Here is a 22,964-nt window from a genome sequence, read left to right as displayed (position 1 = left end):
ACTGAACCAAAGACAAACAGAATGTACTCAGCTCTTGGTGGCTATGCATTCAATATCTTCATTTCTCCAGATTTCTCTCCTCTACCATGCAGGGTTACTGGGAGCGTTTTATCAGGTAATGCTGGACTTCAGTCTATCATAGCATGACTAAAGAGTAACTCCAGTATGCTTAATTATAATTTCATTTCAATCATTCATCTGACCTTATCCAGTAAGTCAGGATCTGTAAGATGTGACATAATAATTAGCACGACGGTTACGAGGTCATATCAAAACAGTTAGAAATGAAGACGACCGCAGGGGCTCATGCCTCATATTTCAGTTGGGGACGTGGATGGGAAAGGTGGAACAGCATCTGCAGTGCCTGGTGACTCAGAGGCTCCACCTCGCCCTACCCCGCCATGCTCCCTCTCTGCCCTGTGAGGTCATATGCATGTTGGCATGTCATGGAAAAGCAGTGAGGTCCAGAGAAGCCAAGACAGCCGTTTGGTTCTAGAGATGCTTACTTGGAAGTGGAGAGGAAATGTCTTCCCCTTAAATGTCCTTGTGTGTCATCGAGAGTCTCATTATAAACTTGGCTGAGGACTCAGGCTCTAGGGAGGGACAGGTGCTGGAAGCAGTTACTGAGTCACCTGGATACATGTGCCCTCAATGTCCAGAGAAGAGATAGCAGGATCAGAGAATCGGCAACATCAGGGCTCTGGGAGCTTGGACACTAGCTGGCTTGGCCTCAGACTTGCACTGAAGAAGATAGACATTAGGACCGTGGTGGGCCCCAGGTTCACACACACTTCTGGCTACACAAGATCCAGGCCTCCACTCTGTGTCAATCAGCTTTCCAAACAGCCTCAGCCTCTTCAGGCCACCAACCCTTCAACTTTCAAAACTTTTACTCCTCAACTTTATTTTTTTATTATTTCATTCTATCTTATTTTGCAGCAGTAAGAATATTTAACATTAAGTCTACCCCCAAAACTGTGTATGACACTGAAGGTACAATGCCGTATAAGCGGACCTCTAGAGCTTGCTCCTCTCATTTCCCTGAAACTTTGCACTCATTGATCAGAAACTCCCTGTTTCCCTCTCCCCATGTCCCTGCGGGGCTCCTTGATTTCACCACCCTTCCCCTTCTTGAGTCTATGAATGTGATTATTGTAGATACCTCATGTAAGTGTCACCATGCAGTATTTGCCTTTCTGTGTCTGCCAAGTTCCCGTAGCAAGATGTCCTCAAGGTTCATCTGTGTTTCACACATCGTGCAATCTCCTTGTAAATGCTGAATAGTATTTGATTATTTGTACACACATTTTCTTTATCCACTCATCTCTCAATGGACATTTAGACTTGCCACACTTGGCTCTTATGAATAGTGCTGCACTGAACACAGGAGAGCAGATATCCCTCTAAGATCATGATTTTGGTTCTTCTGGATGTGGAGGGATTGGAACCCTGGTACCTTATTGGGGGAATGCAAAACAGTGCAGTTGCTTGGGAAAACAGTATTGTAGTCCTCAAAAAGTTAAAAATGGAACTACCTTATACTGACATCAATATCTTGAAGAAATGTCAACATTTGGAATTTTAAGAGTAGGGTTTTGAGGAAAAAGATAATAGCTTTAAAGGGGGCCCTTCACTTGTCTGAACTCAACTTCTTATTGAGATTTATTTGAAGGCTTGGAGATTTATTTGAAGACAAGAACATACGAATTTCACAGATGACACTTGGAAAATCTTTTCATAGTATTTCCATTTTAACATGGTGGAGCAAGAAAAGATTCTTGTCTTTTATATCTTGTTCATACTTGAACTTGAAATCAACTCTTTTTCTATAAACTGCTATAGTCAGGAATTCGAGCTCTTATCGTTTCCACAGATGTGTCTTTTACTGTGTAAAAAACATGGCATTGGAATACTGTCATTTTCGGTAAGCTTGACTTGGTGAAGCAGCTGGAGTCCAGGAGTAATAAACAGAAATAAGGGTAAGAAGAAAAGGCCAGAGTCTCTCAAGCATCACCACCTTTGATACTCATAGTTGTCCTGTGGGGGAAGGGACGGTTGTCCCCTTCTTGGAGGATAAGAGAGATTTAGAAATGCCACATGAGTCATCAGCCATATAGACATTGGCAAGTGGGTCATCGACTTCATGACTCAAAAATCAAAATGTTACGTACACTTAACAGCTATTACCTTCTAGAAGACCTCCATGAAAAAGGATCCTACTTCAGGGCTCAAGATTTATAAACTATAGCAAGAATTTGACAATCAGCATATAACTTTAAGTAACTATCACTTTAAAATAAACTTAGGGATTGAACTGATGAGATCCATTTTCGCAGCCATCCAACAAAGCCAAGCCTCTCCCTCCTCTTGTTTCTGTCGCTCACTTGGCATTAATGCCTTCAAAGAGAAAGGAACTGCAGTAAGTGGGAAAAGCCACAGGAGAAGAAAAATAAATGTTGTCTTTCTATCATACAAGAGCAGAATGCTTGAGCACCTGGGCAGCTGTCGGTTAAGCGTCTGTCTTTGGCCCAGGTCAAGATACCAGAGCCCTGAAATTGAGTCCACATCCGGCTCTTCGGTCCATGGGGAATCTGCTTTTCCCTCTCCCTCTGTGTTCTCTCTCTCTTTCAAATAAATAAAGTCTTAAAAAAAAAAAAAAAGCAGACCGCCCCAACGTGCCACAGTGATACCTTCTTGGAAGTAAATGACCGGGAAGAAGAAACAAACAACTCCCCCTGCCCCAAACTAACACACCCAAGAACTGACATTAGGCTCACTAGAGACACGCATGACATTTGTCTGGATTTGAAAATTGATGTTACATTTGTTGCATAAACCATAGTTCCACAAATTTGGACGCAAAGTACAAAACACATTAACACATCAGGAAGACATTCAGTTTTTACATTTATAATCAGATGTATCACACACACACACACACACTCTCTCTCTCTCTCTCTCTCTCTCCAGTGACTACATGGATCTGCTATACTTTCCTTCATACAGTTCTTTCTTTCATTAAACTGTTAATAAATGTAATTAATGAAGTCAATTTATAATAAGAAAACGAATGACCTGAAATGTTTTCTCTGAGTTCTCTGTACTGGAAAGTTTAAGAAACTAAAGTGCAAAATGGACTCAGGTCATCCTTCCCTGCGGAATCCCAGCTGAGGAGATGAACCTTGACATATGAGTGGGGATCCCCGTCTCTGACGCTGAGCCACCAGAAGCAGGAAATGATGTCTTTCAGTAAAGAATAAAGCTACTCCATTTGAACTGTTTTCCTAGAGCAACTGAGTGTTCACAGATTTACTCTGCATATTTTAATAAACAGTTTTAAGTTTCAGCATCTGAAATAGCAATACCTTTATCATCCCAAACTGGCACTAAGAGTCTTCATTTATCATTCCACACTGACCACTCTTCATGGACAAAATTAAGGCCAAGCCAACCCAGAAAGAAGTGTTTCTAGAACAAATAAGAGCTTCTATTAAAGCTACGGCAACAGAAGGGGAAGGAATCCAACTGCGAATCCCAATAACAGAAACCTCCTCAGGTTGGGCATATGACAAAAATGCCTCTACCCTCTCCCTCTGAGTTCTCCAGGTCTCTCTGGAATGTGTAACTGTGCTTTACTGCAGCACTAAAACATCACTCAGCCTCAGGGACCAAGGTTATGAATGCAGTGCAAAGGACAACTGGAAAGATCAGCGAGGAAGGAGGCCAAGCCAGACCTTCTGGTGCAGAACATCTCCCCCAGCACATGCCCACCCACCATGTACTCTTGGGGGGCCAGTGCACGGGAAGTTGAACGAGGCGGAAGCCCAGTGGCCTTCAGCACTCAGTCATTCTTGCAGGTGGTGCAGGAAGAGGAACAATGGGCCTTTGGAAAAGTGCTTGCACGAGTGGAATTTTATTTAAGGATTTAGAGTGTTAAAAGAAATATGACCTGCTAAGGCAGAAGAAAAACAAAACTATAAGTTGTCTTCGATTCCCTCCGAATCGGCCCCAGTGTGCTCTAACAACAGCTCCACGAAGTTTCTCAAGCCTCAGAGTGTCTCAGTTCTATACCTTAGCGTGGTTCATTGTGGAGACCTTATATACCATTTTCCCAAACTGAGTATCGTGAGTAGAGGTAAGCAGACTGAAGCTCTGTCATAGCTCAGAAATCAGAATTGAAGAACTCCAGGCGGCGTTTATCCCAGAAGTAAATATTTTATTCAAAAAGCCTCCAAGCTACTATGAACTTCCACTATTTCCTCCAAATATTCTCTTTAACCGGAGAAACTTACAAGATTTACAGCACATAGTACATGCAGAGTACCTTGAGCCTGGAGATGTCATGTTTACAGAGCATTTCATGTTTGCAGAGCATCCTAGTGCCTGTTGAAAACCCAATGTTCACAGAATATCTGGTGTGTGACAGCATGTAGTATCTGTAGAGCATCTACTATGCACAGAGTATCCAGTTTAAAAAGCATGTAGTGTTTGCAGAACACCTAATGCTTGCAGTGTATCACGTGTGTCCAGAGTACCTCATGTTTGCAGAACACCTAATGCTTGCCATATATCAAGTGTATGCAGAATACCCAGTGTGTGCTGGCTCGGGACATGGGCTGAAAACGACAAGGTCCGTACTCACCACATTACAGCCTGCGCAGTCAGGTCCATTCTCGCAGGTCCTGCGGCGAGCTTGAATGCCGCCCCCACACTGGGCTGTGCACCGTTCCCAGGGACCCCAGCCTGTCCAGAACATGTGCGGGGGACACAGCAAATGTTCGTTGCAGTATCTGTGATGGGAAAACCAAGAGGAAAAGGAAGCCGTTCAGGGCATATGAAGCCATAGACCTTTCCACGGTCTGTCCCTGCACCGATGTTGAACACATGGGCATGCTCCGCGTGGAGGGGCTCTGCGTGTGCGGAGTGGTGGCACGGTAAAGGGAGCAGATGTGGTGCTGGCCATGCTGTGAGGGCACAGACAACGGAATGCACGGGACACAACGAAGAAAATGCTAAACTCACAATGCAGGATGGAGCTTCCTGTGCAGCCAATTAGAGGAGAAACAAACAAGACAAAACCCTTCAAATAGGCACCCAAAAATGGGAACACACAGAGAACATCTAGGCAGGGCGTTTATCTTCTAAACACAGACACTGAAAGATAAAGTAGGTTACGGACATGAAGTCAGCAAAACTGTATTTAGAACTCATTTCTCATTCTTGAATAAAATAAGGTCCATAATCCTATTAATACGAATTAAAGTTAAAGCCTGATTTTAGCAGGAAGCCTCATGCCATATACTTCTTAGGTTATTGTATTTTTAGATTTATCTGCAGACTCTCCAAATGACGTCAAACAACCTTAATTTAAAAGACCAACAGTTATTCCAGAAAAGTTGAATAACTATTTACAAACAATGGTCCTAGCTCTATACTCTCTACTTCAACTTATACATTCATATTGTCAATTATGAGCCAACTACACAGGGCCTTCGTTAGCCTTAGATGAGTCACATTTCTCCTCGGCCTTTAACGCTACAAGTGTAAAATGAAGCCAAATGAGAGAAACAAATGAACAAACAAACATGCAAAAAAACCAAGAAGGAAACAACTTGGCATTCCTTAGGTTATAGCTTCTTGGGAGAAGGAGATTGCTCTGCCCATAAGCAAACTTAGCAAGACATATCTGGCCATTTGAAGGACTATTTAAATCTCGTTATCCACCTTCTACACAGAAATTTAGCTTCTAGAGGACAGCAGCATGCAAGACTGTTCCAGACCTTTCTCCCCCCATCTGGATTCAGACATAAGGCAGAGAGACTCTCATCTGCGAGACAAAGTCCATCACCTGCAATGTCATGGTTCTTAATAAATGCCAAATCCTGTAGGGCATTACGTAAAGGGCGTCACAAAGCACATTTCCATACGACAGGTGTTTACAACCCAAGATGAATATCGGGAAATGGACACAAGCCCAGAAGAGAAAATACTGTCTTAATGAGTAGAAAGTAAGGACAAATGGTAGCTGGTTTCCAGAAACCAGGAGAAGTCATTTGGAGAGTACAGCTTCCAGAGGGCAAATGCTGATAAGATTCAAGTGTTTTTCCACCAAACCAGGAAAACTCTGGAGAGAATGGGAAGGCTTCAGAGCCAGGCCAAGCCAAGGGGAGTCCACAGGATGAGGCAGAGTGAGCAAAGGCCGCCACTGTGGAAAAGAACAGAATATAGAAGTGGGAAGAGTGAAGGGAGAAAGGTGACCTGGAGAAGAGAACAGAAGAGAGTGACGGGAAGTAGCATCACTGATCTTTACGACAAGGGAGCAATTCAAAGGCCCACAGAGCTCGCGAGATAAAGCAGCACCGGCCGAGTTCGAGAATGGAGACTGGGCTCCCCGGGTTTCTGCCTCATCCGACCGGCGGCCTGGAGCTCCCTGAGATCTCCGGAGCTCTCCATGCGTTACGTGTGGTGTCTGGTCTTCAAAGAGCCCACCAGCAGGAAGACTGGAGGGAGCAGACGCCAACCAGGGGAGAATGGATTGCAACAATGCAAGGGAGATGCGTTCCAAGCTGGATGGACAGGACGGTGACGGAACGAGGAGGGAAAGGGACACGCTTGGGTTCGGTGGAGTGGAGCAAAGATGTGGCAACTGTGAGTGCAGAGAAAGACCAAGAGGCGAACAGTAGAGCCGCATGTCAGCCTCCCATTTGTGGGAACGTGGGAGACACGTATCCTTCCGGGAAGAGAGAGCTGATAGGCCATGGCTGAGACGCCTCCAAAGGTGAGAACCACTGAGGCACATGGTTTAGTTTCTCTAAACAGTCACACGGAAGACTAGTCCATGGGACTGAACAATCCTTTCTCTTTCGTCTTCTCAATTTTTAAGAAAGGGAAGCATTTGGTTTCCCTCTTCTGGACAGTCGTACGTACACAGCCTCCCAGGGCTCTGACTCTCAGAGTTCAGGGCCATGGACATACTTATGTGTAGAGGGAAGGTATTTTCTAATTAAGACAGGGGGACCTCTAGGTAGGAGAGCCCAAACGAAATTGAGGGGACAACAGATGAAAAGAACTGGAGGTCAGCAAGCATGGGCAAACATGCAGAGCTGCAAGAAGGAAAATGTCCTTGACTGCCCAGGGACTATGAACACACGTGCCGAGGATTGGAGCGTCCCAAGAGGAAGGTGCCATTCAAGGACATGTCTGGGAGAAAAGAAAACTCAGACCATCAGAGCTCATAGCATTTGATTCAAAATATCCACAGGTGCCTTGCCGCACTGTGGATAGACTGAGACGTAGAAGGGCACCTCCCGTTTCCACACCGATACACTGACATTTAAATGGTATAGACGACCAGGACTCCTTACCCTCATTGTACTTTAAGGAAACAAAAACAAGCCATAAAAGAATATGGAGGACAAAGGAAAATCTTGCTAAATATGCTTAAAAACACTTGGCTTTTAATAAAAAACACAGCAAGGGAGCTACCATTTTCCCGTAGTAAAATACATCACAGTGCACAAATACTTTCTAGAATTTGCCTATGGCAGGCCAGGTCTGAAATCACCCAGCACATTAGAACAGCTGAATCTGCAGCTGGAGAGCCTGAAAACCGCGTGTAGCATGAACTTGCAAGCAGTGTCAATAAATGATATAGTTGGCTACATTTTAAAGTTATCCACCACTTGCCTTCCATTTTTCTCTCTTATCTTATTACAATGGTCCTGGGAAAACAGTGACACCAAGATATGTGACTGTGTCACCCTCTGCAAGGCAGGTCAGGAGGGCAGTAGCAACTGTAGGCTAGCCAGCTCTGCCCCTTCACATCTGGGTTTTCACTCACAACCTACACCCCCCCCCCACAGGACAGTCTGGTCAGAGGCAAAGCCCTCACAACTCCCCAACCCTGGGTTTCCCAGTTTCATGGAAGCAAGGTCCCTCCGACCCCCTTGCTCTGCCACCCTGACCAACACATGCTCCCAACAGCAGGCCTCTTGCTAAACTACCATTGACTCTTCAGCACCTTTCCTGGTTATAGATAACAAGGGGGATCAGAAGTTAGTTACCTTGGCGACTCTGTGTGTTCAAGGATTTTTACTAATTTATGAATCAGATATCTACACAATGGACTGGCCAGTGGTTCTTCACACACAGTCCTCCAACACAGCCAGATTTGCCACGTAACAGCTGGATGCTGCTGACACTTTATTGGCTCTCCTGGATCTCTAGTACCTTAAAGCACTGCAAGTCAGATGTATTTCGTGATGCACTAAAAACTAAGATTTTAATTTTGCCTGTGACTGCTCATTCTCATTTTGCATTTAAAACTGAATTAATAACCCAGCAATATTTCTCCATAAATTATCAATTTTTCCATAAAGCTTGTCTCTGTGAAAAGAACTGCCTTTCATAACCCCATGCGGACTAGGTTCTTGCCATTGTATCGTTTCTGGACTTATCTCTTCATGCTACCAGCTGTGTTCTGCTCTGGTTTGGTCCGTGCTAGTTTCTCACTGCAGCCCCTGCCAATCCTGAACCAGTCAGGACCCCATCAGAGCCATCTTCTCCTGGCTCAGCTCAAGTGACTGTCCCTTTCCTGGAACATACTGGAATAATCAAGTCTCTGTGGTACTGGAGAAACTATACATACACCGAGTTCCCCCTACTATTAACTTTTACCCCAGGAGAGAGCTAAGAGAACCCATTAAGGGAGAGGAATGACTTATAAGGGAGCAGTATGTTGCCTTGCTAAGCAAACACACCCTATAGAGACAGAGGAAAATATAATTAAAAAATGATAAAAAATAATCAAATAATAAAAATCATATAATAAGCCCCCATTGGTTCCTGGGACTCTTAACTTTAATAATACAATTGGGGCAGACTCTGATGTGGTCCCCATGCTCCCCCCTCCCGAAGTCACATCTTGCGTGATCCCCTCCCATTCAGTGTGTGTGGCTGGGGGTGGGGGCTGGGGAGGACCTGTGACTTCTCCTAACCAACAGAACATAGTAAAAATGACAGGATATCACTTCCATGATTGAACCTACGTAAGACTGCAATACCCCTTTTCTTCAAGAAGGCTCTCCCCCATCTCCAGTTCCAGCGCTATGAGAAATGAAGCAGTCAGACCTGAAAGGTGTAGGCAGTGAGGGACAGAGGGAGCTCTGGCCCATTGACTCAGTCTGACAGCATCCGAGGAACTGAATGCTGCCGACAACCATAGGATTTGGGAAGCACATCCTCTCCGGTCAAGCCTCAGATGAGACCACAACCATGGTCCACAGCCTGCCGCAGCCTCGTAAAATCCTGGAGCAAAGGACCCAGGGCTACGATGTCCAGGCTACAAACCCACAGGCCCTGTGAGCCAATACACATGAGATGCTTCCGGCCCTGAGTCAGTGGTAACATTGTTATGTAATGACTCTTGAAACAGATTTTGGTGCCCTGACATGCGGTACTCCTGGAGAAAATACCTAGAAATGTGAACATGGCTTTGCGACTGGAGAATGGGTAGATGCAAGGGGAATTTTGTGGATCAGGCAGAGAGACTTTGAGGATGCTGCCTGTGAGGTTTTAGAGGGAAACAGGATAAGAACTAAAACTCAGCAACAAAACCAACCCAATTAGCACACAGGCAAAGGACGCAAGAAGACATTTTCAAAAAAGTAGACAAATGGCCAATAAGCACAGGAGAAGATACTCAACATCAACAGCCCTTCGGGAGATGCCAATCAGAGCCACAATGAGAAAACTGCTTTATACCTCTGGGAAAGAAGGGAGAGAGGGAGGGAGGGAGGGAGGGAGGAAGGAAAGAAGGAAGAAAGGAGGGAAGGAAGGAAGGAAGGGTGGATGGGTTGGCAAGGGTTTGGCGACACGGAAGGCTCACACGCTGCTGCGAGAGTGTACAATTGCGAAGCCACTGTACAGAATGCTTTGGCAACTCCTCAAAAAATGAAGCACAGAATTACCATAAGACCCAGCAGGTCCACTTCTAGGTTTATACACAGAAGAAGTGAAACGGGGACTTGCACGGACACTCATATGCTAATGTTTACTGCAGCATTTTTCACAATAGCTCCAGGGTGGAAATGACCCCCCTGCCGACTGGTGCGTAAGAGGTAAATACGATATGAGATAACCATACAGTTGTGTGTTATTCAGCCGAAAGGAGGACTGGAGCTCTGACACACGGTCCGGCATGGAGGACCTGGAAAACATCACGCTACGTGAAACCAGCCAGACACAAAGGTGCAAACAGCATATGGTTCTATTTATACGGAATATCTCAACTAGGCAAATTCATACAGAAAGAACACAGGTTAGAGGTTACCAGGGTCTGGGGGGAGGGGAAGATGGGGAGTCACTGCTCACTGTTTACAGGATGGGAGTGACGATGGGTTGGAAATAGATAGTGTCATAGTTACATGTGTCATTACTGCCACTGAGCCGAACCCCTAAATTCAAAGAGAAAAATTCACAGCGAAATGGGACACCCAAATGCAGAAGAAAAGAGGAGCCCAGGATGGCAAACTGGGGGGAGGAAGAGCTCCGAGGCTGTGACTGTGGTTCTGTGGAAAGCGGGACACGTCAATGCTAAGTGCCAGTGCCGGGGACATTTCCAGCAAAGGGCTGGAGCTGCTGCCCAGTGTCTTCTTGATGCTTCTGGTAAAATGTATGAGGGAAAGAAAAGAAAAATTGTGGGAAGGCGTAACAAACAGGAGGGACCAGGATGGACTAATTTTGGAAATTCTGAGTCTCTCCTGATGGCAAATACCCTACAGTTAATAAAGAGCTTCTGAGCACCGTGAGGACTGTTTAGCAGAGAGGAAAAAAGCCAAATACGATGACACAACCTTGTGTTAAAAACCTCAGGAAGACCAAAGGATCAAGAGTAATTTCAGTTCCACAAAGGGTGCTCCCAGGAGGTCAGGAGCGAGGGTGTGGAGGCCACACATGGCCTCTATCACAAGCCCGCCATGGGGTGCGGTCCCTCAGCTAGCAGGAGGCTCCCCCACCCGAGAAGGGCTATCTCAAAAAAGATCTGTGGGTGTGGATTTGTTTACTAGCGTAAACCTCCAGGGAATCCACAGCCGACCCATCAAGTTAATTTCAGCCAAAATACCAGCTTGCGCTGAAACATACGGAGAAAGTACAAATGGAATGAGCCTTCTAGAATCCAGATTTCTCCTGGCAGGAAACAGGTTGATACAACTACCCAGTCGCAAGCACACGCTAACTTTTGCGAAGAAGAAAAAATGATTCAGGAAGCAGAAATGAGAGCCCAGAAGGCAGAGCCAAGAACCGTGCAGAATTACACACAGACCTTAAAACTTACTCCGGCAACTCCCAACACCTGTCTGGCCGGATTTCAGAATTTCTATAGATCAGTGATTCCTCTATACTTTCCATCCTCCCCTAGCCCCAGAACAGGAATGTCTGTAGCTTTATTCTTGTCTCTCCCACCACCATACGTTGGATGTATTGGTGGCAGATACCTCAACTCTGATTTTAGAGGCTGACACACTGAGAGGATTGACCCCCAGAAAGCCTCACTCATATCTGAGCCTGATTTAAACAGAAAGGTTCTGGAACCTGGGGAGATGATTTAATGCTATGAAACTTCTGGGGACCTTGGGAATAGGTGAAATACATTTTGCCTATGGAAGGGACATGAATGACTGAGGAACATGCAATCGACTGTGGCAGATACTCCAAGGTGACCCCAACGATCCTCGTCCCCCGGTATTTATGCCCAGCATAATGTCCCCCTCTTGAGTGTAGACAGGGTCTGAGACTTCTAACCAACAAAATATGGCAAGGTGATGGCATGTCCCATTGTAATTGTGCCATATAAAACCATACTGCCCATCTTGAGAGGACGCTTTTCTCCTTGCTAGATTTGAGGAAGAAAGTGACCATATTGGGAAAGCTCGTTTGGCAAGAAATGGAGGTTCTCAGTTTGATGGTCCACAAGGGACTAAATGTGGACAACAACCACGTGATCTCCTAAGCTGCCCTTTCCCCAGTCGAAGCCCAGATGAGACCACAGCTCTGGCTGAGCAGAGAACCCTGGGATGTCACACTGACACTCCTCCCCCATGAAGACTGTGAAATAATAAATGGGTGTTGTTTTATGCCACCAAGTTTTCGGAACTATGTTTACACAGGAAGGGAAAACGAAGGGCAGGGAGGCCAGAGTCTCCTCAAATCTTGAGTTTAGTTCTTAAATATATCTAAGGGACAGTGTTCCCTTACATTACGTGGGTGGAGACACCTCCCACATAACACAACAAAGAAATCTCAGAACAGTTTGCTTAGGAAGACCGAGAAACTGATACCACGTTCTGGTTTTTCTAGATTTCATGAACCTCTTGATAGCCTGCTAACCCCGTAGAAAAGCTATTCAATGGGAAAGCTTCAGTTTTATAAAATCCTAAATTCCAGTTTTATAAAATCTTAAAATTCCTATCCTTACCATCCACCCATGTGTTATGGACATTCAAATACTCCTCCACATACAAAATGTTTATCTTGTCCAAACAAGCATGTTCCTTTTTCTTCTGTAAAAAGGGAACATTTTAAATGTAAGTCCTCCAAGCATGCTAGCCATCCTGATCTTTCCCCATACATGCAGCCTTACAAAGAACCATACGTGCACACAGAATGTACATATCTGTTAGCTACAGACTAAAAAAGCATGTTCCCGTGTGTTCAGTCTAGGAAAGCCACTAACAGGTGTCAGATCTGCAGAGGTGCTGGGTCTCCAGGGCAGGCTCACACTGATAAAGGTGACTTTGCCTGAATGGACTGTATTATGTGACGATGTAGAAAATGTTAAAACTGGTAAATCTTGCAAAGTTAAGAAATAGCAGGGCGACAATTCGCCCATAAACGACTTTCCCACTTATCAACTGGTGTTGGCTCGGAAAAGATAGGCTTGCACAAGACTGTCTCAGGGGACTGCTTCAAAAACGACCAACCTTGCTTTGCAAATATCATCTTTCATTTTCCTCTGAGACAAAAGGAATGAAATCTTAATTGGCAATTTAGGAACACAGTGAAGAAAGAAAGGAATGATTCTCCCAGGTTGTTCTGAGGTCACAATAAATACCCAGCAGGGAACTATCTGTACTATAAACCTACTGGTTTTGTCTCTATAAATATTGATTACATAGCAAATAACTGCATACAGTATTTTTATAAAAGCCTCTCACTGAACCCATATGATCAGATACAACCCTTACTACATTTTAATTAAAAGGTCCCGAAAGCCATTTTGTTTCACATGGATTAATACAGTATGTTTCTATTAGTATGTCGGAATAACAATCCAGAGTGATGTGAGATTCACCTGCTTGGATTTTCTCCCAACAATCACAAACTAGAATGTACTTTGCATATGCAAGAAAGAGCCAACCATCACAGCTGTAGATTGTATGATGCCCAGCCTAATGTCTGATTCGATGGAAAGCAACAAACTGTGCAACTCCAGACTAGACAGAACCTTCCCCCGCTTATAGCAGCAGGTGGCATGGGATCTGGGTTCTCCTGGGTTCTCCTGAGCTCCTGGGTGGGAGTTAATAGAGCAGTGTGTGGTTATCATACAGTCAGACCCTGACTCTGTTCTCACCTTGTTCCAGCTGCTTGATTTAGTTCTGATGGAAAACTCCACTTCATCTGACTGCTACCGTGGGGACCCAGCGCTGCCTTAGGTCCTACTTGGAACTGCAGCTTTTGAGACGGGGTCTAGTTGAATTCTAATGAGTCCCCAGGGAGGCCAGCCCAGCGGTGCCCACTGTCCCTGCATCTCTGCTCCCTTGGGAAGGGCTCAGCTAGCCAGCCTCGTGGGCACTGCTGCCGCCAGAGCTCAGATGCGGTTAACACGAGGCTTTGATCAAAATTAAAGGATGTCAGGAAAAGAACAGAGCAATGTGGCTCAATAGAAAGGGATGCCACAGAGAAGCTAAGTGACGTCCCAGACTAAGCCCCCAGGGAACCCGGGCTGCACTGGAATGGCAGGAAGCGAGAGGACAGCGGTGTCGGGCCAGAGCGGCGCCTACCTTTCCTCGCGATTCTGTCCCACGCACACCCGGCCCCCGTGCCGGGGAGTGGGGTTGCTGCAGGACCGCTGGCGCACCTGGAAGCCGATCCCACAGGTGGTGCTGCAGGGAGACCAGGAGGTCCAGGGGGTCCAGCCTCCGTTCCTGGAGAGAGGAAGCAGCGGGGTCACAAAGTCAGGCTCACCAGATCCCTGCATGCACCCACCTCCAGTGACCTTCCCGTGTCCCACGTGTCCCACGCGCGGACTGCGGGACTGTGGGCTGGGAAGGGAAGGGGAACCGGAGCCACAGGACAGGGCTGGACGTGCTGTGTCATGGGACCCTGGGCTCCAGGGAGATCCTGCTCCTGGTTGTCGGATTTTAGAGATTAGGTTGGACCTTGGGCAGTAATGCTTACAGTGCACTAAAAATAAGGCATCATATTAATTTGTTCTATAAATTAATTAATTTATTTTTATTTATTATTATTATTTTATAATTATTATTAATTAATAAATTAATGTGTTCACGTTATTCACAATAATTTGAATATATAATTCCTATCATAACTTCAATAATTGGAATACATAATTTTATAATAATTTCAGACAATTTCTCTGAGAAAATTCTATATTAGAAATGATTAAAAATTTTTAGGTATGAAAAAGTTTAACTAATGAAAAATAAGTCTATTTCCTTGAAAAGCAATTCGAAATAAATCTCTGAACCTGTAGAGTTTATGCTTTGACTTGTAACATATCATTTAGAGTCTGTAAAAAGTGCACATCTGAACAAAATAGCATCTAAAACTACCTATAATGCTCACTTTTAAAATCTACTAATATCAAAGAAAATCAGTAGTTTTCTTGATAGCATCCTTAATGTCCAATGAGCATTGTAATGGCCAAAGCTTTAAAACAAACTTTATTAAAAATGAAGGAAGGATACTTTAAATTCAGATTCTTGGCTATTTTCTTACAGTTTGACAAAGATATAGAATGTACACAAGCAGTGCAAATTGCACATAACTGTATTTATGTTATTATAAATATAATATGATAGGCATACAAAACATAAAATTAAAATAAAATAAACAGCCTGTATAAAAGTGGTTTATAACAAGAACCACCACTGACAGTAGAGGAGGATTTTTTTTTTAATATTGTACTTTTCCCTTGAAATGCCTGTATTCAGAATGTTTATAATTTAAATATTTCCCTTAGTAGTTAGTCCCTGCCATTAAAAAACAAATCATTAGCATTTTTAAAGATTTTAACTGTCAAAATATCTGATAAATCTGGAATCCAAACTCCCATGTGAGCAGCGCACTGCAGCCAGAAGCCGTTTACAATTTACTGATCACATACGCATTTCTACACTATGTTATCCTCAGAGGATTTTCTTTTCCACTGGAAAATAATTCTTATTTTTATTTTATACATTCCTTTAAAAATATGCAGGTCTGCAACTGTGCCATTGAAGCTCGAGGTGTAAGCAATATTGTGAACATATAATTTCTATAATAATTTCAAATAAACATTCCTCTGAGAAAATTCTTAGTATATTCCATATTTCTCTATTTTCTGAAACTTCATCATGATATAAATAAAATATATAGTGATGCTTTGATGTATTATATTATCATAAAGCTGCTTTATGATCATTTAACCAAATAATCACAAAGTAAGACAAATCCAAGTTTCTCATGAAGATAATTAGCTAGTATCTTATACCCTTTACCTATGCAATTTAAAAAGTTACCCAAGTAATTCACTTCATTTTCTAAAAAATAGTCATTTCAACATAAATGAAAAGGCCCTTTTACTTTCAAAGTTCTATATATGTTGGCAAAACAGCTTGAGAGTGCAGGAAACTCTCCTTCCAAAACTGTGTAATTTTTACATTTGTTTAATTCTTAATTTCTTAAATCTTTTAACAAACATGACATCTTGTAATATATTTTATTTACAAGAGAGGGAGACTGCTGTAGACAAAGAAGTGGACCAATCGAGGTCTTTATAAATAAGAGAAAAACAGTAAGCGAAGAATTCCATGAGTGCAATTGTCTGTGTGTGCGTTTGTTGTATGGCCCTGGGTTTGTGGTCTTGCCAAATGCTGCTTAAAAGCAGACATCGGGGGGCGCCTGGGTGGCTCAGTGGGTTAAGCATCTGCCTTCCGCTCAGGTCATGATCTCAGGGTCCTGGGATCGAGCCCCGTATCGGGCTCTCTGCTCAGCAGGGAGCCTGCTCCCTCAACCCCCAGCCTGCCTCTCTGCCTACTTGTGATCTTTGTCTGTCAAATAAATAAATAAACTCTTTAAAAAAAAAAAAAGAAGGAGCAGCAGCAGCAGACATCATAGTAGCCATGAAGTAGCACCAAGAGGCGGACAGAGCATTTCAAGGATTCAATCAGTCCACAACAACCCACTTCTGCCTTTAACGCATCACTAAAAGGGGTTTACTTATTCAATTACTAATCTTAAAATAACCACTAATGATACTGCAGGTCTGCTCCGAGGATGACATTGCTCATGGAAACAAAATAATGCTTTTAAAAAATACGGTAAATTAACAAGCAAGTGAGGAGAGTGCCTGAAGACTAATTCGAGCCGCTCTCCTGATGCTTGATTCAAGCTAGAAGATGCTGTGCTGTCAGGGCACACGGGGGCAGGGAAGAAGGTGCACCCTGAGCGCAGTTAAACAAGGAAGCAACCACAGGACAAGAAGCAGGAAACAGGAAATCAACCCAGTGCATCCCCGTCGGAACCGTTCTCCTGCTTCCTCAGTTCCAGGGCAGCTGGGGTGTTCTGGACTCAGATACGCTACAGAGCAGAGCTGTGTTAGGGACTGGGCTGCTTCTAGCCCCAGCTGTGGAAGAACCTAGTGCTGGATGCCACGCCCCCCGGCGGGATGCCACGCCCCCCGGCGGGATGCCACGCCCCCCCGGTGGGATGCCACGCCCCCCGGCGGGACAGACACTCTCATTTCTCCAGGGGCCCTGGCTAGGACCTGAGGCTGAGGAAAGAACCACCACCAAGGACTGCCCCAGGTACGGGGCTCCCTGTGCATCAGCTGAGTCCTTTCCAGGCCGACTGCACTGCTCAGTCCTCCCTTCCCTTGACCTCCTCCCTTCCCATGTGGCTGGCTATATTTCTCTCTCTCCTCCTTCTCCCCATGTCTCCCTCCCTCCTTCCCTACAAATTAGAATTCAAAAGGGACGTGATGTCATGCCGATGCACTTTCATATAGTCATTTTAATTATAAAATAAAGCCAGATTTTTCTGATCGATAGTAAGTCTGACTTGGCCCTGTTTGGAAAGTCTGGCTAAGCTAATTACTTTGTATTGTGGATTTCATTTCATACAACGAATGACTTCAATCTGCTGCTCCAGGATATTGAGAAAAAAAATATTTAAATGATGTGATGTGATAAAAGCATTTAATCAAAAATATATTTGTGGGGGTGCCTGAGTGTCTCGGTCAGTGGGGCGTCGGACTCCTGATATTGGCTCAGGTCATGATCTCAGGATCTAAAGGGCTCTGTGCTCAGCGGGGAGTCTGCTTTCCACCCTCTCCCTCTATCTCTCCCCCCATGCAAATAAATAAATAATCCTAAAAAAAATTCAAAGACATATTTACAAAATGTATTGAGTTAGCAGGATTTGGAATTTCTCAACACTTTCTGAGTATATCGAGTTAGACAAGGTGTCTGTACACAAAATGTAACAGGTTTAATTTGGAATCCTCTGATCAGCCTTCTGAAAGGCTCTCTGATGTGCCACTTGGCTCCCACTGAGGGAGCACTTGTCAGTACCGAAGGAGCAAAAAAGTTGGCTTGCAGGTTAGGTGGGTTGAGATTTTTTGCTTCCAACAAAATTGAACACCAACATAAACAGGTTATCAACTGATACAGAGCAATAAAGACAATCTCTGGTGTTAGATTACCAGGTCTTTGGCAGATGACTTCGAAAGAATTCAGAGAAGTGAGGGAAAATGCTGTGATCTTCCATTTCCATCAACGTATGGACGTCATACCTGTCAGTGCTTGTAACCAGAAGAATAAAAACCTCAGAATGGAATTGACGCTAAGCCCTCCCTGAGTCAGGCAAGAGGTTACATTTATGCCTGAATAGGAAACATAGCTGGGAATTAAAAACAATTGCCCAAAGGAATGGATTTCCAATAAAACCTCGCTTTCTAGTGTTAAAAGATTGTCAAAACATCTAATATTCATGATTTTTAGATTTCTTGTATGCTAATTTTCAAAACATATATTTAAAATGTAAAGACTAGGGGTGCCTGGGTGGCTCAGTCAGTTAAGCATCTGCCTTCGACTCAGGTTATAATTCCAGGGTCCTGGGATCGAGCCCTGTGTTGAAGTCCCTGCTCAGCGGGGCGTCTGCTTCCCCCTCTGCCTGCCGTTCTCCCTGCTTGTGCTCTCTCTCTCTGACAAATAAATAAAATTTTCAAAAAATAAAAATAAAAAAAATAAAATGTAAAGCATGCAGTTATCAGAAATAAAAATTCTGTTTTAAAATTCCATTTATATAATTTGTTTTTGTGGTAGTTGCAGGGTGGTAGGATATAGCGACCAATATAAGACTTCCACCTATAAATGTAACATATGAGGATAACATTCTATGAGGGAAAGATAATAGAAATAGGGAATTTAAGGAGGAAAAACATAAATTTTCTAAATATTAAAGGAGAGCCTGCTCATCGATTTTTTAAGTGGGCAGGTAACTATGAAATCACAAAGACACCGAGATTCCACTACACATTTAAATAGTGATGTAACAAATGATATCTTTGCAACTATTAAAACTTTTGACAAAAAAAAAATTATATGCCAATATGCAATATTTGAGGGGTATCTAGGTCGGCAATATTCTTTTGGGGGGAGAAGAGCAGGTTGCTGTGAGGAGACGGCCCCAGGACACTTACACCATCTACATACAAACATGGTGAATGAACCACATGCATGTGTGGACGCGTGAGCTCTAGCTGCTACCCCAGATCTGTCCTTTACAGCTGTGGGAATACTCCTCCATGGGTAGCTTCTGAGACCACCAAAACTACATGACTTTGCTGCTCACACTCCAGAGGCAAAGTGCATCCTGCCTCCCAAATCCCACAGGAGGGGCTGCTTACAAGTACATGGGCTGCCGGAATAATTTTCCTTTGAAGCATTAAGTGACACTAGGCTTGGGTGAGCTGATACACATGCAGGCGTCTTTGTGGAGGGATTGGGTACAAGGCTGGGGACTTTCGCTCATGAAGTGTCTGCCTGAATAGCAGAGGCTCCCTTTCCCAGGTCCGACTAGAAGGTTGGCTAATGTGTCGCCAGAAGCGTCACATCTGCTTTCCATAAACCTCCACGTGCGTCCATGTCAGCACGCCTCAGGGACGGGGAGCCGGGACTCCATCACTTGCAAGAACTGGCTATGTCCTCGACTAGGCGTCGCCAAATCTGATTTCATTGCTTTCATTCTCAGGAACCACCTCATGGAGAGGTCATGGTGGAGGGTCGATGGCACTCACCTGCTTCTAGACACTGATGCTGGCAAAGGGAAAGGCCCGTGGGAGGAGCCCCCTCTGACCTGTGTGGCCAGTTCACCACAAACATATGTGTCCTCCCAGGAGGGACCTAAAGTAGCCTGAATGTTCCAGAAGAGGATTTCGATTGACATGGACATTTCCCTCCAATAAGCCAAGAACATCGTGAGCATTAAAAATGTTTCCTGATCCAGCGATGAACATATTACCCAGGTTTAGATTTGTAATGTAATTTATAATTTACAATCTCCTTCCATAGATCACGTAATTTTACGTGGTGAGCGGTTGTCCTTCGCCCCCTCTCTTGAAAAGGGAAGGTCACCAAGAAGGACTTTCCACCTGTGCACACGTGGGGGTACAGTGGTGTCCGGGACGCACCTGGAGCAGTTGGCGATCTCCATGCGGGGGCCCTCGCACTGCCAGCCGCCGCACTGGGGGGCCGGGCTGTCGCAGGAGCGGGTGCGGCACAGGCAGTACCCCACGGCGCTGCCGTCCATGTGCGTGCAGGGCGTCCACGGAGACCATGCGCCGAAGTGCCCGTCCACCGTGAGATTCCTCGTCTAGGAAGAGGAGACAAGTGAAGAGCTCAGCCAGGGTCAAGGCTGTCAACAGGCAAACTTCAAGATTATATGTCAGAACGCATGCGGAGTATTTTAATGCTGCCAGTAAAGAGGTATCTCGTAAGAACACAGCAGAGGTCAGTGGTGGAGACAATGCTGGAGGAGCGGGGGAGGGAGAAGGGGGTCGGGAGGGGTGGGGGAGGGGAGGGGACTGCTAATGGCTGGGCAATGAGGTTCACCCCAGATTTGTCCACTAACGTGAGAAACCCAAAGAACAAGCCGAACTAAAGTGAAAAATCACAGATGTGCGATTCTGCTGCATGTTTACATCCCTTAAAAAAAAAAAAAAAAGCAGACAGAAAGTTCAAACAGTTCCATTTCAGATCGGCCTAGCTCAAATGTCACTGCAAATGGTCAACATTCAATTTATAGCTGATTTAAGCAACCGGGGCTCTAGGAGTCGGTAGGCGCATCCCAGGCGGACAGGTCGTAACACCTCCGCCCCCACAAGGGCTTGCCAGTGGGCGAGGAAGGGCTGGGCATGGAGCGGTGTAAGCCCCAGGGACTGAGTTCTGAGCGGGGCAAGGCGGTGAGGAGGGGGTGAGGAGGGGTTGGCTGCCCAGCAAGCTCGAGTCTGGGATGGGGATCTAGGAAAGCACCTTTTTTTTTTTTTTTTTTAAATTTCTTATTTTCTTTTTGAAGATTTTACTTATTTATTTGACAGAGAGGGAGAGACAGTGAGAGAGGGAATGCAAGCAGGGGGAGTGGGACGGGGAGAAGCAGGAGCCTGATGCCGGCTCGATCCCAGGACTCTGAGATCATGAGCTGAGCCGAAGGCAGACGCTTAAGGGACTGAGCCACCCAGGCGCCCCTGGGAGGGCACGTTGACAGCCGCGCCATCCTCACGAAAGAGGCTCACGGACAAAGTGATTCATTCTTTGGAGGCTACAAACTGTGCCCGTCCTTTCCATTTCGGAGCAGCGCCAACGCCCAGTGAAAACATGGTGAGCGTCACTTTCGTCCCAGCGCGCCTCCAAACACGGCAGAAAAAAGTCCCCGCCGACCACCTTCCTTTGCTGTGATGGGGCTGGGGGTCATCTCCAGCCGCCGCACCATGACCCTCTCCCTCCTCTCCGTCCTCCCTTCCTGTCAGGGCTGTAAGCGCTCACAGCCACCGGGCAGGGGCACGACAATCCAGAACCCGCGCCGAGCCTGGTGCTCTGCCAAAGAAGCCAAGAGGAGGGCCTGGAGCTGGATTCGGGGGGACGCACCGGGCCCAACCCAGAACGGGAGCGAACACGCAAAGGCAGATTTTTCCCAAGAGGAAAATACCCCCGTTTCCAAGGTCCCTGTAGCCCCGCGCAGTCGGGATAAAAACGCAGCTCCTACTCGGGCCGCGCGTCGCCCCGGAGCCGTCAGGGTCTCCCTGGAGAGCAGAGCGCTCAGGACGGTCAGGCCACGGATTCCTCACACAAAAGCGTCCCTCAAGCAGCAAAGCCTTGACTCTCGGGGCTTCCCACACCCATCCCGCACTCACTCTCGTCTCTGGTCCAGACGGCTCCCGGGCAGGGACAATCAGCCCCCGCCTTCGCTGTGACGGAGCAGAACTCAGGCCACCGAAGCCCCACGGGGAACCACCGCAGGCCCCTCAGAGACAGAGACCAGGTAATGGCGGCCGAGGGAGGGCCAGCGCTGGGGAAGGGCGGCCTGACACGGCTGTCACAGGCACAGAAACCCCACCCAGAGCTACAGCCCAAGCTGGACGAGGGCAAGGAAGAAAGTCCCCAGTTTCTCTGCTCCCGCCCGTGTCCCCTGTTGTCTCACCCCAGGACAGCAGGGAAGCCTGGCTGGGGTGCGGGACAGGCCGGAAGCAGGCAGGGCAGGCCCGGGGTGGGGGCAGAGAGTGGCCGGGGAGGGGTGAAGACCGCCCAGCACTGTGAGGGACGGAGGGGGCGCTACTGTGGTCTCTGAAGGCTTCCGAATCCCCACCAGAAGCTTTAGAAGGGCAGACGGGAGACAGATTAGAGGACTGGGGCAAGAAAGACTCTCTCAAACCCCGTTGGCATCTGTTCTCCCCTCTAACACAGCAAGGAAACGGGCATGGAGACTGTTAGGATCTCTTTAGCTACGGGAGTTTCTGAAGAAATCTGAAACCCCAGGCAGCAGAGAATGTGGAGAAACTGAAGATCTGTGAGGCCGGGGGACGTACGCCACGATGGTGACACACGAATGAGGAGGCAACAGAATCATCCGGATTGTTGCAAGAGGACAGTTCACGACAGAAACACACTCAGACTGCCCGGTCGTGAAGCCAGACTCACAGTCGGCTCAAGTCCGTGCGAGCCGAGTTGATCAGAAGGTGGTTAACAAAGAAGAAGACAGTGTAGGACAGATACAAGCAGAAACACGGAGAGAGAGAGAAGCAGGCAAGCGGACAGACAGACACGGGGGTGGGGAGGAGCTGGAGGACGGGGGTCAGCCTGCGGATCGGTAAGTCCTGGGGAGGTCAGGTCCAACACGGTGGCTAGAGTTCACTCACACTGCTGGATGGGACATCGGAAAGTTGCTAAGACAGGAGATTCTCTGGGGAATGACCTCTGGGTGGGGGGTATCTGGATCAGATGAGGCGTGTTACCGGAACTTACTGGGGTGACCATTTCACAGTCCAGGTAAGCGACGCCACTATGCTTTGTGCCTTCACCTCGTGCCGTGCTGTCAGTGACATCTCGGGAAAATGCCCAGGGAAGGAAAGAACCCTACGCACTAGACATCCTTCCCCCCAACCTCTGGGTGCTGGCAGGAGATATTAG

The 22,964-nt window shown here is 46.1% G+C and overlaps 1 protein-coding gene across 5 annotated transcripts in view; it reads right to left on the bottom strand.

The window, feature by feature from the left end:
• Positions 1 to 22,964, bottom strand: part of SEMA5A (semaphorin 5A) — a 468,307-nt gene that overhangs the window by 57,771 nt on the left and 387,572 nt on the right. For all 5 annotated transcript variants that reach the window (XM_044233900.1, XM_044233929.1, XM_044233920.1 and 2 more), the window contains 3 exons: positions 19,973 to 20,154; positions 14,061 to 14,204; positions 4,643 to 4,790 (listed from right to left, as the gene is read on the bottom strand). In XM_044233900.1, the coding sequence (XP_044089835.1) occupies positions 4,643 to 4,790; positions 14,061 to 14,204; positions 19,973 to 20,154 (474 nt within the window). The remainder of the gene's footprint in view (positions 1 to 4,642; positions 4,791 to 14,060; positions 14,205 to 19,972; positions 20,155 to 22,964) is intronic.

The sequence above is a fragment of the Neovison vison genome, chromosome 1 (assembly GCF_020171115.1).
Source record: "Neovison vison isolate M4711 chromosome 1, ASM_NN_V1, whole genome shotgun sequence".
Lineage (NCBI taxonomy): Eukaryota > Metazoa > Chordata > Mammalia > Carnivora > Mustelidae > Neogale > Neogale vison.
This window is presented reverse-complemented; position numbering and strand designations above follow the sequence as displayed.